Source organism: Dermacentor variabilis, chromosome 3 (assembly GCF_050947875.1).
Source record: "Dermacentor variabilis isolate Ectoservices chromosome 3, ASM5094787v1, whole genome shotgun sequence".
NCBI classification, from domain to species: Eukaryota; Metazoa; Arthropoda; class Arachnida; order Ixodida; family Ixodidae; genus Dermacentor; species Dermacentor variabilis.
In genome coordinates this window covers 76564357-76583179 of record NC_134570.1, presented here as the reverse complement: position 1 = coordinate 76583179, position 18823 = coordinate 76564357, and the positions used below count along the sequence as shown (strand labels likewise).

General features: G+C 43.6%; 1 protein-coding gene across 1 annotated transcript; it reads right to left on the bottom strand.

Moving 5' to 3' along the window:
- Positions 1–861: 861 nt before the first annotated feature.
- On the bottom strand, positions 862–12576 carry Snap29 (Synaptosomal-associated protein 29kDa). The gene is made up of 4 exons (XM_075685686.1): positions 12277–12576; positions 11449–11550; positions 6964–7291; positions 862–2724 (listed from the first exon to the last, which is right to left on the bottom strand). The coding sequence occupies exons 1-4, from the start codon at positions 12550–12552 to the stop codon at positions 2558–2560; spliced, it is 873 nt and encodes a 290-aa protein (XP_075541801.1). The 5' UTR covers positions 12553–12576; the 3' UTR covers positions 862–2557.
- Positions 12577–18823: the final 6247 nt, after the last annotated feature.

Here is an 18823-nt window from a genome sequence, read left to right as displayed (position 1 = left end):
TCTTGCTGTCTCCCCTGTGTGGCTTCCAGAGCACTAGTGGAAGTGAAGACTTCCCTTATTGGTCTTATAATTACATCTAACTTCAGTTGTACTTGAATGGGGAAAATGTTTGTGGCAGAATAATTGTAGGCGAAGCAATTTAATAGTGATGTCATTCTATGATTAGTTAAAAAATAGTTTCACAGCCCCTTTAAATGATAAATGACCAGGATAACATGTACTATGTGGTTTAGCCATGTACTTAAAAGAGAAGTGCACCGTGTGTGCATGGATGTAATGCAAGGAGGAATTTTGGTGACAAAAAATATGATTTTAATGTGAACTTTCGATGCAAAATGCAATGATAGCCGAGAGCTGAACATACATTTATGCACAGCATAACGTGCGAGCCACTGTAGATGTGTGCCTGTGCATGGGCACACAATACGGTAGTGGATTGGGCCTTTGCAGCACTTCGAACTGGCAACCCCTTCATCTTTGCTTTAAACCAGACCTTTCCACATGCGTGCAGCTTTGCAACATACAATTGTTGCTAGGCGATGAAACGCATCCATCAAGTGTCTCAATGCATTGTCATGCACGAGAAAAGGAGTGGTAAGGTTTCTATTCTCTCATGCTGTGGCCTAATGTGCAGAGCATGCGGCTGCTGCACTGGGGATTGGTTCCACTTTGGGCATGCAATTATTACTATTTTTTTTTTTTTTAGTAACAAGACGTATTAAAGCTCTCACTGAACCCATCTGCTAAGGAACCCAGCGAGCCAACCACACCAGACTCCAGTGAGGTTGGCAAAAAAAAAGTTGTTCAAGTTACTTCCACCAAGAGACAAAAATTTTGTCTCAAGGTGGAACATATACAGAATAGGCGACCAGCATTTTATTGCGTAAGACCACAAAGCACAATTCACTGATAGTGGAATGTAGTGCAAATGAAAAGCATCTGCATGACGCGCACCTTTGCTGTATTAGACAGTACATAAACATTGTATTTAAACAGTTTTTCGTGCAGCAAAGGGATGCTCATTGTATGTCCTGTAAGCAAAACATGTATGGGTGTGTGCAGATAACCTACATATATAAAACCACATCACATCTCTCTTGCAGTAATTTCTGAAGAACAAGCTTCCTAAATATTAAACTTGAACAAATCGCTGAAGACAGATAGCTCAGACCACAGTTCCAAATTCAAATGTGATGAACAGCTACACCGTAGACTGTACAAAGTATGGGTGTCATTCTTATAACACCGATTTATTGAGACTGCAAATTTTGCAGTACTGCAAACGGGGATACAAAGCCTTTTTATGTGCATGCATAGATTGGACCAACTGTGGTCATCTCTAAGCGTACAGATAAGACACTCCCATTATCAGAAATAACAAAGAAGCATAGTCTATTACGTACACTACTTCTAATAATAACACTCAGATTGACAAATACCATCTGTGGGAGACTGCCTCATGCTTGAAACACATGCAAACATTGAAGATGGGCTTTCCTGCTTACAGATTTAGTTTTGCTATGTAATAGTTGCCAACAACTTGCAAGCAATCTCTGTTCTTCGCTGGCCTCCGATTTGCCTCCTTTGCCCACCATCCTTACAAAACATTCAATAAGGTATTTACCATCCTGACCTTTTTTGTTTTCTTCCTTCTACGCCATTGTACAAAAGACACCATTCAAAGACACTTGACGACTATGGCTCCAGAAACTTCCAAAGAAAGAAATGTTTAAGCCTGTGTACAAAGCAACGTGCTTGATGTTCGTATGAACTGCACTAATAAATTCCAGCTCGGCTGCCATTGCCAACGGCTCTCTGACTAGACAGTTGTGCTCTCTTTGTAAGAGCACAACTAAATATCACCACAACAACAAGATGTTATTAGTCATTTGTCTCAGCCAGTGCCACTAAGAGTACGAAGAAATCAAGGAGTGCCGCCACCTACAGTGCTAGTACACCAACTAGCTTCCTATGCAGCAGAGACCCCATCCTAAAACAAAGTTTTCCAGTGCTCTTAGAACCAGTAATTGGTATAGTTAAATGATGTCATCTAAGACAATTATGTTATCACATCCTCTAAATGCTAACAAGAGAATAACGCTAACCAAGAGTTACCTTAAAATAATTTCATATTCAACAACAAAACGTTACACCTTTTTTAACACTGATTGTAGCATTTAGATGACATAAAATAATGCAAATGCTAACACTTCTGCCTTGCACTGAGACATTCTCAAAATTTTGCGTACTTCAGCCAATGCAGCCTTGACCACTTGGAGACAAACCTCTATTGCAATATTTACAGTGTTGCAGTAATGTTTGACTGTGAACTGTTTTAATTCAAGTCCCGAGTTTTGCAGCAAAGTGGCGATCAGATACAAAATTCTGGAACAACTGAACATAGTTTCCTAGAGTATTCACTTCTAAGCTCCACAAACTCCATCGGTGTAACACAATCTTGTGACGTTTCTTCCACACTGTTCTTGTAAGCATTTCACACCGGTGTGTCAACCTTGTCACGGACAGACCTGGCTATCGTTTGCCGTGGTGGCGCCATTCACTTCTTGAGGATTCGCCTGATCTGACTGTTCTGGTGCACAACTGTTCCTTCGGCCAGATCCGTCTTCTCTGTCAGGTTGTCAAGCAACTCGTTCTGGTCGTCAAGCTCTTTGCCAAGGCCTTGCGCCAGAAACTTCAGTCTTCCCAAACCGCTGCCCAGTTCCTCTGAAAACAAGGGCACACACTTTTAGCAGCTACTTCATTGTCCCGAAGACATGACTGCTCTTCTTGCTACCCTTCTTTAACTTTTTAGTGCATACGAGCAAAATGAGCATAATTTTCCGAGCAAAACACCAGAACTGGCATTTCTGTAAAGCTGCGATATGGTTCAATCTGCGTGTTCCCTTGCATACAATATCCAGGCTCCGTCGCCCTCGGAAATGTATGGGCAGAGGGTTTTCAATTTACAACAAATGTCCCAGACAGGTGGGCATTGCTGGTGATCGCTTGAATTGGAGGGCTTTTTGCAGTCATGTATCGTAAACTGTTAGTAATCTATTAGTGTGCGCCGATATCGCAGCCTTCAGTAATAAGCCGTAATATAAAATAACTAGTAAATCTCAAATGACATTATGATTTATGTTTTGGAGAATATGTTGTTAACTTCAGCAAATTACATTGGTCGTAAGGGCACCCTGGTGCAATACTGAGCTGAAATAGTCCACATAATGTGCAGTGTTGCTAAGAGTGCACAGAACTTCATGGAGAACTCATCTGAAAAATGCAATTTCACCTGCAGATGAAAATATTTAGGCACCTGCTCAGAGCTTGCTGTAGATATTTTGCATGTAAAGAACAGCTAGAAACAGACGCCAGACTTAATATGCATGTTGTTCTTGATGCAAAGTATGGAGCATGAAGCAAGGGAGCAGTAAAAAGAACAGAGAGAAACACCAACATGCCCAAGAAGTTCTTTTGGAAGATGCTATACCTCCTTCTTGATACTGGCACAGCACGCATCCTGAAGGGTGTGCTCATCTAAAATTACCATGTACTATGTAGGGTAAGCAGCAGTTGAACAAGGAATGTCACTTCAAGCCAATGTTTCGACAAGGGGACTAATCTTCTTCAGGACAAAAGCTACTTTCCTGAGCAGCATACTTATATACGCGTAAATCCTCCTCCCCCACCATCATAGGGGAAAAAGAATAATTCGGAGTGGTGTGGCGCAAGCAGCATCATAAAAAAAACGGGGAGGGGGATAGAAACAGATCTGAAATGACAGGGGGAGGGACAAAGGGACATTTGATGTTATGAGAGAAACTTTCTATCATAACTGCAAACTTCTTTTTGTTCCTCCCCGTGTCATTTCCGATCTGTCTTATTACTGCCTTTTTTTATCTTCTTTCTTTCTTTTAAATGTTAGCTACGGCAACACCGCACTCCTTTCAATTCTCATCCTCCTCCCCTATGAGGGTGGGGGAGAGTGAGTTAAGTGTACATAAAAATGCTGCTAAGGAAAGCAGTTGTTGCTCAGACGACAGACAACTCTAATCAAACGCTGGCTTCAAGCGACATACCTTGTTCAACTACTACTGACGATTTCATTTCGATCTTCCTTAAAACATCGGTCTGGTTTGGATGTACTATACTAGGTAATTTGATTATGATAACAGATATACAGTCGGCTCTCGCAACAATGGACCTTGATAATCCGACAAAAAATGTCCGTTTTATCTGAAGTCCGTAATATCCAAAACGCCTCACTTCCGAAACTTGAAACTTTCATCGCGATGTCTAACAACTTTATTACAAAGAGTGAGTTCGAGAGCGAGAGAATTTTGTTCGCTGTAGCCAATAGCCCATTGTGGAGCGGTCCGTTAAAAGTGAACTTTGTTGCATTAATAAAATAGGTAGGACAAACTAAGGCTGAAATATGGTCCGTTATATCCGAAAGACTGTTGTATGCGGGTCCGTTGTGACGAGCGTAGACTGTATTAAGAAAGGGCATAGGGCTTAAGCGTTATAAGGATTTCCTTCAGCTTCCTTGGATTGTACCTTCAGCTCAGCAAACATTAGACTCGGGAGTCACCTCAACACTGGTTAAAGGGGCCACAAAACTACATTTTCAAGCTTGAATTATGCCCGAGAAAAAAAAAAGTGCTGGCAAAGACAAGGATGAAGAAATCAAGGTATGTTCACATGCGAGTGCCGACTCTTAATAGAAGTTTACTTGTGGAAATACAAGTATAGGAACACTGCACATCTTGACAGTGCACAGAGCTTCGGGCCAGGACGAATTTTTCTTCAACTGCGAGGCTTTCCTTTCGAGGAACCCGTATGGGTTTCCTTTGTAGCAACTGCTACAAATGGGTGGATGTCTGATTTTCATTTTATTAAAACGAAAATATTGTCAAGATGTCCAGTGTTTATATGTCTTTTCACGAATAAACTTCTAGTAGAGAGACAGCGCTTGTGCGTTAACCTACTGTGATTACTTCATTCTCGTCTTTATTAGTGCTGTCCTTTATGACAAATATGAACGTAAATCAACTTGTCAAATATCCCTGCTCTTAAATTATGCATTGCATGTGAAAGTGTGCACATCCCACAGCAAGTATGCAAAATTTGAGTGCATTCGGTGAGGTAGAAAATTTTTTATACATAGTAGTTGAACCCTATTACAGACAGGCAACACTAAAAATGAAATCGCGCCTACAGCAACGGCTCCCTCAGACTAACGAAGGCCAATCTCAAAGACCACTCTTTTGTGTACTGCAAGTGCCAAAAGCGATATCACAAGCCAGAATTGCATCATAGTCGCCATGCATCATTGATGGTCAGCCTGAGATAGTAGCTTGTGCAGGCATTCTCTAGATTGTGCTGCTTTCATTGAGCAAGTGAAAGAATTAGGGGCACAAATCAACCGCAACTCCTTCGCTGCACTGGTGGGCGCCAAAGTGCACGGAGCAAGATGCCCAATGCAGCTTCGAACTGTTTCGGAGCAGATGATGCAGTGGTGGCCTCAAACTTTGAGACATCACACAATGCATGCAAAAGTAGCAGTCACTGTTGGTGAGAGGGTCTAGGACGCAAGAATTTTCAAATTGAGATTGATTCAATACGTGCCCCAGGAGCCCAGTTCTTTCATGTGTAGAATCATACTGGCCCCTCTACTCTTGGTTACAATGATAAACTGAGAATAGTTGGAGGACCGTGTCATAACTCCTTTAATTAAATAAGCTTAGTGCTTATTAACTAAAATTAATGAATTACCCTTTTATTGCTGGTCTAAAGGCCCTTATTACCTTGGAGGGGGTCATCATAGGACATCTGTTATTGAGATACAGTCAAACCCGCTTATAACAATATTCAAATGCCACAAAAATTCCATTGTTATAACCGATAATTGTTAAAACCGGGTTTCATGAAAAAATCAAAATAGGGGGATGGTAGAGCTGACCTTAGCAAACTATAATGCCCCTCCCCCCCACCTTCCTCCATTCAGCTGCTGATTGTGCTCACTCGTTTAACTGCTTCCTGGGCGCTCTGATCACGTGTAACAAGGCACGGCTGTCGGCATTAATAAATGGAACTGCTATAACTGCAAAGAGGGGTCACGGTTGGCAAGCGATATGCGAGCACCGCCGAGGCAGCGCTTTGCTGGGCCAAAGAGGGGCCCTTTAAAATATGCGAGCAGGTTGCCGCGGCAGCCTGTCAGCTTGAGAAATCCAGAAGAAGCGCAGAGGCCACAAGCGTCTCGCCACGTGCGTCGCACTGCATTGCACAAGCAAACCCTATGTCTGTCAGCCTTGTCGACATCCTTCTCCAAGGTACCCAGGTGCTCCCCGTGCACGTACAAGGTATCCAGGTGCATTTCACTACCTTTTGGCTCAGAGACCGAGCAGCCAGACTTCATCGTTATAACCAATAATGCAGCATCGGGGCATTGTAGTCAGCGGGTTATTTCACCATGCAAAACATACAAAAGTTGACGGTGCAGCAGCTTCTCATTGTTATAATAGATATATTGTAAAAACCGGTTTCGTTATAAGTGGGCTTGACTGTACATGTAGTCAATCTTTCACTTCCCTCAGCTCCAATCCTGAAACAGGGCTGACAACTCATGCCATAAGTACTGCGCATGTGATGCATCACACCTCATTTGATTTTTTTTTTTTTCACTATTCACTATTGTGCATCGCATCTTATCTCACCAAGTGCATCTCCTGGTATGCTGGCATCAGACTGAAATTTTCGGAATGAATGTACAACAACAGATGGGACACCTAAGCGCTGCAGGCCATTGCAGTGAGTTACTTTGCATCATGACGGCATCTTTGGCTATCGTATCCCCTCCTCTCGCCTACCTAATTTTACTACCACTGTTCTTGGGGTAAGAGAATAAACTAGCAATAGCTCGCTTTGCACATGTGCAACAACATAGTAAATTTTGCTTCATACCGAGGTTCGAGTCCAGCTTCTGCTCAACTTCAGCTGTACGACTCTTGTAAGGTGCCTGCTGGGGTCGTGCAGCGAAGTCCCCCTTTTCATCCTCAAAGCCAGCCCCGAATCCAGAGGTGTCCAGGCCTCGAACCCGAAAAGCTGGATGCGTGGACGGCCTCGATGTGCTGCTGTCCTGTTTCACCTTGTTCAATGTCTTCTCGAGCTCGGTTGCAGGGCGCTCTTCCTCTTCTTCGTCGATTCCAAATCCGGCAGTTGCACCCACATTTCTGGAGGCATCAGCGCTGCTGCCGCCGCGAAAGTAGCTCTTGATGCTTCCAAAAATGCTCTGCACGTGACATGAAGATAGAAGGGTGAGAAAAATGTCACCCTTGTAGCCTGGAGAAAAATACTAATACTGACTCACAAGTTTTTGTGGCATGCTGATTATTACACCGAGCTTTATGCTCGGACGTCACCGTTACAATGTTGCTGACACAGTGAGACATATTGTGTAGATTTGTGTAATGGCTGCACTTTTTTTCTTTTGAATATGTCACAAGTCCAGGTGTGGCTGGTAAAGAAATAAAAATGAAATTTTTTTTGGTGGGAGATTCCTATATGAAAGTGATCTTTGTCTTCACAGACCTAAATCCACTGTATAGGCTGAGGTGGAATGCACGGATGTACAGTTGTGGCTGCAGCATTAAATGGCGCAAACGAATCTGCTGCTACATTTGACCTCCCATGTTAAGAGAGCAGGTTATTCATGGTGAATATATCAAAAAAAAAATAAAAAATCTTGCACACTCTCTTGGTCAGTTTGGAGTGTAGCTATGACATCAACAGAGCTATTATGCACATCTATATAATATGAATTTACATGGCAAGTGGAAATCCCACCTCTGGTAACTACATCTCATGAGCCTGTGGACTGCACCAAAATCATTAGTGCATTACACAACCCTTCATGGTAATACTGTATATAAGCAAAAGCAGTTGCATTATGTTCCTGCTAAAATGTTCACCATTAGTGGTCATGTGTTGGGCCCCACCCGACATGTGAACATACTGCTTCCAATCAGACGTCGGGCAGCGTTCAACGTGCAAGTGCACTGGTTTTTCTTTACGTTTGTAGTGACACCTACTTGAAACATTTCATTAGGTTAAGTTAGGTTAGGTTGTCTTAGTATGGTGAATCTAAAAATGACTTCAGTACTCGGGAGGAATACGTTCCACCTTTAGATGACCAGCAAACTTCCTTGGTGCTCTGGAGAAAATAGTTTCTGTGGCGATCACCACAGATGCTAGTTAGAGACTACATTATGCAATGGCCATTAAAATGAAATGTTTCCACGGTATATCACTTACAATTAGGGATGGGCATATATTCAAAGTTTAAAATACGAATCAAATATGCACTAAATATTCATATTCGAAAAGGAACTATTTGGTATTTTTGAATATTTGAAACTAACCAAATATTTCTCAATTACCGACTGTTGAAGACTTGTTACTGTTTTCTTTCAGCTAAATAAAGTACCACAAATTATCAGAAGTGAAACAACAAAAGAAGTTTACGAAAGAATGCACAAACAAAACTAATGATAATTCAAGTTCTGTTTACAGTAAACCTACGTGAAAACCTGTGAGGTTCGACTGTAGTCTGTCATTTAATGTTTCTGGCAGTCTAGTGATGTAGCATATTTATTAAGTGTAGAGGCTTGGTAATGTTGGTAATTCATTGTAGCACAAGCACAGTGCAAAAGATGGGGCCAAGATAGAAAGACACAATGGCACTGTGCTTGTGTTCTTATCTCTTTTTGGCAACCACTTATTTAGCGTTTTTGTAAAGCTCCATTCATACAGCAGCCATTAATTCTTGGAAAGCTTGTTTGCAACCCGGCTCTGTTATGATTGACATTTAACATTGTTTACCCAGCATCCCTTCTCGATGATTAATGCTTCACTGGCAAGCGTGCAGCTATATGAAAGGTCCTTCACACTGTATTGTCGTTTTCTCAGAACCAGGGAGCTGGCTACTAAAGCTGACGGGCAAGACGAGCGCTCGCCTATACGAGACTGGACCTGACATAGATGGTGACATGCCAACAAAGGTGCTCAAGTCGAGGTGACCACAGCCGCCATCCTTCGTGGAAGTAATGACCACCGTGAATAGCCCTTCTACCGGGTCCTTACCCCGAAAAATGGACTGTTACGAATGGTCCACTAATTGATCAAAGGGCCCAACGTTGAGGACTTCCATTGGAACCACTTCGACACCAAGCTCCCAGCTTGCCACGTCATTGCTTCGCATGCGGGGGCGAACGTGTGGAAGTAGGGCCCAGCGGGATAATATGACATTATGGGAAGGATTCTGCAAATGGTTCAACGATTGTGGTTGGTTGAGAACAGTGAATTTCCACGATGAGAGAAAGGGGAAAAACAAGTGCATAAAAAGTGGACTTCGAGTGTTGTGGGAGTGTGCTCAGACTTGTACTGGTGTTCCTGATCGTACGGGTGCTTTGACTCACACATGCGCTCCTACTCATGCACGTACTAGTAGTACTCAAACTCGTGCTAGTACATGTAGACTGTCATCTTGTAAATTTGTAAAGAAACCCTTCTTCTCAATCTTTTGGACATCGTCCTGGACCTCTCTTGATCACCTGGCACCTGGCACATCACCAGCCACGAAACCGTAATGGCTGCTCAGACACAGAGTCACAGCAACTGCGTGGCAGCTATGGGATACGCTACCCTGAGTCCGAACAACTAGTTAACAGCGTTGGAATATGCAACCCTGGTTCCCAACAGCTCTAAAGATGTTGAGAAGCTACTCCTGCAGTTTTTTTAAATGACAATTAGTGATCTTACGTTTAAAACTGATTTTGTGTCCTTGATAGCTGCCTTTCTTGGACTAGTGTGTATAGGAGTGGTAACTAAACACGCACACATAAATATTCCTGCTGCAAATACCTACATGCGTCTGCATTTGACTATTCAATACTTATTATTCGTATTCGATTCCTATTTTAAAACATTTGATATTCGCCCATCTCTACATACTACGTTTATGTTCACACAAGTGCTCTTCCTGCGCCATGTCGAAAATGTGCGAAATAGTTTTCGACCTGAACAAGCGAAAATTGGGTAAATGCTCATGACTGCAAAGGATCAAAGGAGTACTGACACAATGTATTCTTTCTTTCTTTCTTCATTTATAAGTGGCTGCTGAGCCTGCCATCACAATAGGAAGCCTAATGTTCTCTAATGCAAAACAAATTACCATTTGATGCGACAAGATCAAAATGTGCAACAGGAGCAAAACTGTCTCTCTTCTGCATGAGACACCACTGCCGATTGCAGGTGTACTCTGTCCAACCAACTCTGCGTGATGCAGAGAAAGCTATGGGTCACGTCAGCCAACCAGAAATGATAATCATAAGAAAGGTTCCTCTAATGTCTACCTCTGATTACTATCCACATGATTTCAACCATTCAACATGCTGGTTGAATGGAAGCTTCACATGAGGCTTAATGGTACACCACAAAGGACGAACCCCTCTCCTTTCTTAGAGCATGTAGCCTGCTCTAATAAACTACAGAAATGTGCACCAGTCGGTCCATGAGATGCAGTGCTTTGAGGCCACAGCACAAGACCTTTTTTTCAATACAGTGGAACACTGTACTGAAAGAAAAAAAAAAAAAAAGAAAGAAAAAGCAGAGCACAAATATGTTGAGCCGCCAATACTCTTGAATGCCACCCGGTGATAGCAGGATAGAAAAGCAAACTATAAAAAGAGTTTTGCATGCTGTGGTTGATGATAAAATCACTAGGTTTCAATATAAGACTGCAAGGAAGTTGGGCCAGTTGGTTAGGATTCATTGTAAGGTTCATAACAGCGCAACACAAGACACGGGCAAAAGGAAGGTAAAAGCGATGACACAGCGCTGTGTCGTAGCATGATATCGCAGCACCGTGTCGAGGTTTCAATATAAGTACTGAGGCCACTAACATACCTTGGTATGACAGTTACCATGGTCATAATGCGCTCATCATACCAAAGGCCTCCGTTAAACCTGCTATACTGACACAGCAGGATTTTCTTTTCAGCACTATAACAGAAGGGAAACTTTCTCATCAGTCAGCGCACAGTTGCATGCAGAGCCTGCTACTACGCACAAAATTGCCACTGCAAAAAAAAAAGTATTTTTTTTGTCGTTTTGCAGCTTAAACATGCAGTTTGATGTGACGTGGTACAACACACGTGTGCATGTACAAACAATGTAGTAAATGTCCCGATTGCGTGATGCACGGCCGTGCAAGGAAACTTTTTTTTTTCGCTGATACCGCCTCCACAAACATCACATGCACATTATCAACCTCGTGTATCCCCACAATGTTTTCATGGGATAAAACCACACATATTTGTCTTAACAAGGCTTACTTCACGGGGCCATTGAATACGCGATATTAGGTTACGAGTGACAAGTTCTGCTTACCTTCATGGAATTCAGGTGCTTCTGGCTGACTTTGAGGTTCGTGTTGATGGTGTCCAGTTTACGGTCGACATTTCTAAGCTGTTCACCTTGGTGCGCCAATTCCTGTCAAAGGGTGAATAAGACAGAAATGGAAAAGCGACAAAGCCGTTAGAGGAGACACATCGCACCCGTGTGCGCGACAGGGCGTTGCGACACAAGCCGTGTTACATGACACCCGTATTGAAGGGCGTTCGTATACCGCTGTGCGCTAAGAGGCGTAGTTTGGGTAACTGGCTTCCTTAAAAGAGGAATTATAAGTGAAGCTCAGACGTTTCACTGAAAGACTAAGCGAATGCGCCAACATGAGTTTGATTTGGGATTTAGTGAGTGACAGCGCGGCCGTTCCCGTTGGAAGAAATGACGGTGTCACAGCACTTCTGGCACGCTTTCGAGGATTTAAACAACAGATATTCTCTTCTTCTGTGTATTTCTGGGAGCCAATTTGCACTGCAGACCATCGAAAGATTTTAAAACGCGAATACTTAAACGCTCGCGCGTGATGTTCGCATCACGCACAAGCGTATCTGCGTTTGGGAAGTATGAAAACTGCAGTGCACGGAGATCAGAAAGCATGAAACGTCTGTAAATTAGCTATTTCGTTAGTGTGCATTTATAACGTGGTTTACTTCGCATCGGACAAATAAACTGGCAGCAAGTGTGGATGAAGAAGCAATGTTTACACATGCAGGAACGAAACAGCTGACTGCTCATACAACAACATGCAACGGCACATGCAGCAACCATTTTACGGGGATACAGAACGGGTTGTAAGGGAGACAGGACGCTCACCTCGGCAGTGGCTATGCCAACTTGTTCCGTGTCGTACAGCACGCGCACGGCCGAATTAGAGCTTTGCAGGATGCTGTCTTCCAGCTGCTGACGTTCGAGCAGTAACTGTTCGCGCTGCTGCTCCCACTGCTGATTGCGGAGATTTTGCTCATTGCCAAGTGAGTACGGCGAACTGCTCTTGCGAGCGCTGTTGAGGAAAGTGAAGTCGTCCACATCTTCAATTTCGTCATCTAAAAACGGATTCGCAGCTGTCTTTCCTCGTCCAGCGCTCGCCATCTTTTAATTTTGACTAGCACGTGACCTTTGCGCAGTGTGGCCAGTGCACATTGAGCCCCGTCGATGTTTCTGACTCGCTCGCTTGCAAAGCCCTTTAGACCATAGAGTTTAATATAACCAACTTTTAGACGCTCAGCGCAGTAGCAGCTATGGCAGTAGGTTGGTTTGCGAAATCAGCGTAAAGTATCGACGGACCCTGGTAATGTTCAGCCCAGCTGAACTTTCCAGCACAATATCGTAGACTGCACACGATAGTGGATTGTCTTTTTTTTTTTCAACGTTCAATAGAGACCCAAGCCTTTTAACCAGTCCGCTTACTCTTATAAAAATAATAATATGAACATCAAGGCTTCCTTAACAATTTAGAGGAGTTAATTTCTACGAATCAGTTTCGGTTTCGCTACCCAGGAAATAGAAGTGTCATAGCTCGTTACATGGAGGGCTCGTTATATACATTCTGGCGATCGCTGTAGTTTACACAACGGCCTACTGAACTCCAGAACTGTATTAAAGGGAAGGGAAACTGCAATCAAAATTTATTTTAACACCCCGACGTTTCGGAGCCCGAACGGCTCTTCCTTCAACGGTGAGATAGCATGCGTAGTGCATTTTTGGCGCTTGGACAGGCGCTTTGACAAAAACACACACACTTTTCGTGAACTTTGAGCTTAAACGGCGGGAAATGTTTCCAGGCGCCTTCTGTATGTGCCAGGATTCCAAAATGAGCCGCCGCCGGTGGTTTTCTCTTTCCAAGATAACAGTGCCATCGGCGCTAATCCAGTGATCAAAAAGAAGCTCGCAGTGTTATGCCACAGCACTGCGTTTTCTGTTTAGGTGAGGGTTTTACAAGGATCGTCGAACTAATAGCTCTGTTCAAATGCCACCTGGAGTTCAACCGAACGTGCAAGGAGAACGGTATCATCCCCAACAGCCTCAGTCGAAACGTCCGGTTTTATTGTCGGAAGGCCTCCAAATCATCTCCAAAACTCCGACGATCAGGAAGAAAGAACTGGACCTTTTGTTCACCCGGCGCCAGCTGGAACATCATAATCCCGGAATTATGTCATCCTGCTTACTTGCTTCGGTAGAGGTGGCAGCTTTCAATTTGCAATGTCTTTGCAAAGAAAGCCACCTCCACAGAAGCAAGCAAGCACAAGGCATCGCAAAAAAAGAAACTCAGCAGCCTGGTTCGCAGTGCATCAAAAGTCACCGGTAAATTCTCCAAGCCACTTTCGTGCTTACCATCCCAGCGTCTTTCAACACCAGAAGTATCCGTACTGGTAAAGGGACATGGGTTCGACGTTCCAATCACTCCACCTCTTCCAAGATTATCGCAGCAGTCGATGACGGCATAAACATTTGGAAATTGGCATCCGTCAAGAAGCAAGGCTAAACGAAATAGGAATTATGTGCAAGATACCAACCGGCCAAAACAAAAGCCTGCCAGACGACGAGGCGAAGGCTATACAAAACTTGAACAAATACCCGCCGTGATTGCTCAGTGGCTATGGTGTTGGGCTGCTGAGCACGAGGTCGCGGGATCAAATCCCGGCCACGGCGACCGCATTTCGATGGGGGCGAAATGTCAAAACACCCGTGTACTTAGATTTAGGTGCACGTTAAAGAACCCCAGGTGGTCCGAAATTTCCGGAGCCCTCCATTACGGCGTGCCTCATAATCAGAAAGTGGTTTTGGCACGTAAAACCCCACAATTAAAACTTGAACAAAGACAAAAGCATTGTTGTCCTCCCAGCTGAGAAAGGCAACAAACACTGTCGTGTTGGATCGAGCTGACTACGAGAAGAAAGCAGAGGGTCTTAACGGATAAGGATAAGCCTAGATCAAGAAAGATGCAACGTCGCAAACCCAGATGAACAAAATTCTGTCTGAAATTTTCAAACAGCATACAGAATTCGAAACCCTTTACTTGAACTTGATATGCAGAAGCGGCTCTGCCGAGTTCTATTCGATTAATAAAGTGGTTACTCACTCCGCCCAAAGCTTCTACGGCCTCCCATAAAAAAGACTCATAAAACAGGAGTTTCTCTATGGCCCATAGTATATTGCACGTATTCCCCCTTACGAGTCCTGACAATCTATCTTCATAGGGTACTCTCTTCTCTCACCGAAAAAACGGTAACCTACAATCGCAACTCGGGGCACTTCGTGGAAATGGCGTCCACTGGTGGTTCTGATGAAAACGACTGCACGGTGTCCTTTTATGTGGTTTTGCTGTTGTATATAGTGTGCCAGTGCACCTGACGCTTTCTGTGACACGTTGTGTGCTCAAACGTGACACCACATGGAAATACCGCACTCCCCTTTCTATTAATCACATCTGTCGGCTATTGGAATTCTGCCTTTCAAGCACTCACTTTCGACAACCAGTTCTACAAGAAGACTAGTGAAACTGCTTTGGGTGCCGCAATCTCAGTCACAATCGCCGTACTCGCCATGGAGGACATCGAAAAGCAGGCACTGTGCACTTTCTCCCCCAAGCCAAGAATGTCTGTGCGCTACGTGGACGATTGTTTTTGCGTGGCGAAGTCATCCGAGGTGGACAATTTGCTCGCTCACTTCGACTCCATAGAGCCGACTATACAATTCAGAGTGGAACGCGAAAATTCTGGTTCACTCCTTTTCTTAGATGTCCCCGTGAAAAGAAAGCCACCGAGCCTTTCCTTTTCCGCATTCAGAAACCGACACATACAAGACATCTTTATTCCGCCGCCGGGAAATCAATGAAATTAAAAGCATAACTTTCAAAAGATGAAGCGCCAGCAGTGACAGCCCACTAAGAAGGAACAAAGACAGGACAATGCGCTACTTGCAACTGTTGATTGAAGTCGCAAGTAGAAGTCGCAGTTGCAAGTAGCGCCTTGTCCCGTCTTTGTTCCTTGTTAGTGTGCTGTCACTGGTGGCGCTTTCATCTTTTGAAAGCTATGCGCCAACTAGCCCCCCAACATGTTTTACTGCAAGAGCATAACGCATGCTTTGGAAAGAAATTAAACCACTGTGTTAGGGAGTCACATTGCCTTGTGCTAATAATTGTAGTCATCCCAGTAAAAAAAGATTGCTCAAACCAGTTGGAAATTTCCAATTGGAACCAATTGTATATTTCCAGTTGTGTTTTGGGACACCCATTGGAAAAATCCAACAGGTCCAATTGGTTTTTTGAACACAATGGGTCTCTGAATTAGACTTTGGACCAACATGAAAACCAAAAGAAAAAAAGAAAGCCTAAATGGGCCTAAGCTTGATGTCACACAGATATACTTGAAACTGCTTGCGTGAAGCATGCTCACAATGAAAACACTACGGCAATTCTCTTCATTGACATATTACCCAACACTCACCACTTCAATATATAAGAGATGCATGTCAGGTGCTATATATGTGAACAAATTTGGTTGACCAAGTAGTGCCAGTGGTTCATGAGAAATTGGTAAAATTTCAAGAGAAATATTTAACTTAACAGAAATCTAAATGCTTCTTGCCAATGACCACACCAAAATACAGAGATATTTTACTTTAAAATTAATATTATAATTGTGCTATTGTTGTTATCAACTATTTTGATGTTTCGCGAGATTACTCATCGACTTCCTATTGGGTCCATTTGTGACCAATTGGCATACCAAGCTCCAGTGATATCCAACTGGAACCAACCGGACTTTTCGTGATGCCCATTGGAACTTGGGCCTCCGATGGTGTCTAATTGGAACCAGTTGGGTCCAATTAAAAAATCCAACTGAACTCAATGGTTTTTCTTGACTGGGATAGGTTGTGTGCAGAAACGGTCTGTATGACTACAGCGAAGCTGTTAGGCTTAGTTGGTCAGGATTCTCGTGTCCGTCAGAAAAAAAAAAAACACAGAGAAAAGCGCATATCTTTTTATCCGCCAGCAGAAAAAAATAAAAAAAAGAAAGTGTACATTTTCTTTGGAATCAGGCACGAAAAACGCAGCTCACTATTCGTTTCAACAAAGAAAAGCACAAAACAAGCGTCAAAACCGTATGACCGAGAAGAAAGGGGGTTAACCGAGGGGCCCGATTTTTATTAATCATATCATGAGAAGTCTTTGTTTGTTAGCTTCTCATGATATGATTAATGAAAACAGCATGACGGATGATAAGGAGCCCGTGAATAATGCGAGGCACGTTCCTGCTCCCTGCGCGTTTCCCGGTAAAGATTACGGTTGCATAAGCTGCCCCGGTGGGAAATGGGCAACAGCAGCATACGAATCAGTGGGTGACGTCACCAAACGTCTTATGTAAAAGGGAAACCTGCCTAGCAACTCATTCAGTTCATTTCAAGAGCTATGGGTAGACCACGCAAGGTTAAAGGGACGCTAAAGGCAAATATTAAGTCAAGCTAAGTTGATAGATTAGTGCTCCAGAATCACTAAGGCATGGATAGTACCGCGAACAGAGCCTTAATGATCGAGAAATTGAGGTAAATGCAGGACATGATTAGTGACTCCCGCGGGACATTCAAGTAGTTGTCCGATGACGAAAGCACTCCTCAGCTAAATTTTGTCGCTAGTACTCAACCACTTGTTGCAAGAAACATGCTTGTATTGTAATATAAAACGAAACAAAACGCTACTTGTCCAGTTCTATTTCATTTTTAGAAAAAGAACTCATTGACATTATCCTCGACAACGACGCGAGCGGTCTAAGGTTTCGTTTTCGCTCAACTCTGCTCCGCCCACGCTTTCGCGTTTCAGGAGTTTCGTTATCGCGTAGTGCCGCACTGCAGCAGAGAATTCAACTTCCATGTGATGTCGCGGGATGCGCGAACGGTCTACGCCACTTGACCACCAAAAAACAGCTGCTGCGGCAAATCCACTGATCTGTCTGGGCTCGATACTGCAGTCTTTCGGACGCCATTTTACTCACCGACAGTAGCAAAGGGCGGTGATGGCGCATGCAACGTCACCACTCGCCCCCCCCCTCCCCTCAACCCCCGGCAGGGTGGCGAGAGATTTGAATTACGAAAAAGGTATTCCGACCCTTCAGATGCAATTTTCTCGTAAACTAAGTCTTTTCTTGGCAAGAAGCAAGCGTTGCAAAGTTTGGTATTTGCCTTTAGTGTCCCTTTAAGACTCCCGAAGAGCAGCGTGAGTACGTTGAGCGTCGAATAGTGCAAAATCGTAATGCTCAACAACGGTGCCGTGCTAAGACGAAGAAGAAGTATAAAACATTTGATATCCCCATCGACGGCATTTGAGAGATTTTCTAACAGCTTCACTGGCCATCCACTTTCGCGGGGTCGGGATGGCCAGTCAATTTTTATACAGGGTGTTTCAGCTAACTTTAGCCAGAGTTGAAAAATATGTCGATGCATTCCAAGACGACGCGACCAAATGCATGTTGTTCACTTATGTATGTAGTGTGCCACGCTATCTTTTCTATTTTGCTTAATTAGATAATTAGCCCAGACTAATTAACCAACGTCTGAAGCAATGAGGCTAGGAAAAAAAATTCAATTAGAAAGTTGCAGAGCGGTTTGCAAAACGTCCGAATAGACATTTTCTGTCTTTCTATGTATTAGTGTTTTTCCGCTTACTGTGGATGCCCGAGAAAAAAAGAAAGAGAGAAACACCACGTCACGTGCCCGGTTGCGCGTCGTGATTTCACTGCTCCCACGCGTTCCGCACATGCAAACGAACATAGCATTGTGCTGCCGCTGCGTCTGCTTATCGCTATCATGAATCACCTCGAGCGAAGCACATCGCTGGCGTAAATCGCACAGCCAACGCCTTCGTCCCTGCCCTGTCGCCTTCCAGGCGGCAGCGCGCCCTGGTAGATGCTATGTTCGTTTATACGCGGACAGTTTGGGAGCGCTGCAATCACGGCGCGCAAGCGAGTATGTCACGTGGTATGTTTGTGTATTTCGCGGGCAACCGCTGTAAGCTGAAAAACGCTAATACTTATTAGCTACAAAGTTAAGAACTCTCTACTCAGACGTTTTGCAAAGCGCTCTACGACTTTCTAGTTGGAATTTTTTGCCTAACTTCGTTGCTTCAGAAGCTGGTCAATTAAACTTGACTAATTGTCTAATTAAGCAGAATACAAAAATAGCGCGACACGCTACATACAAAATTGAGCAACATGCATTTGGTCGCGTCGTCTTGGAGTGCATCGACATATTTTTTAAACTGGCTGAAGTTAGCCGAAGCACCCTGTGTATGTTATGTCTTGTATCTTCTGAACTGACCTTTCGTCAGGAAAATATTTCTTGAATATATCCTCCCGTTTTAAACCTT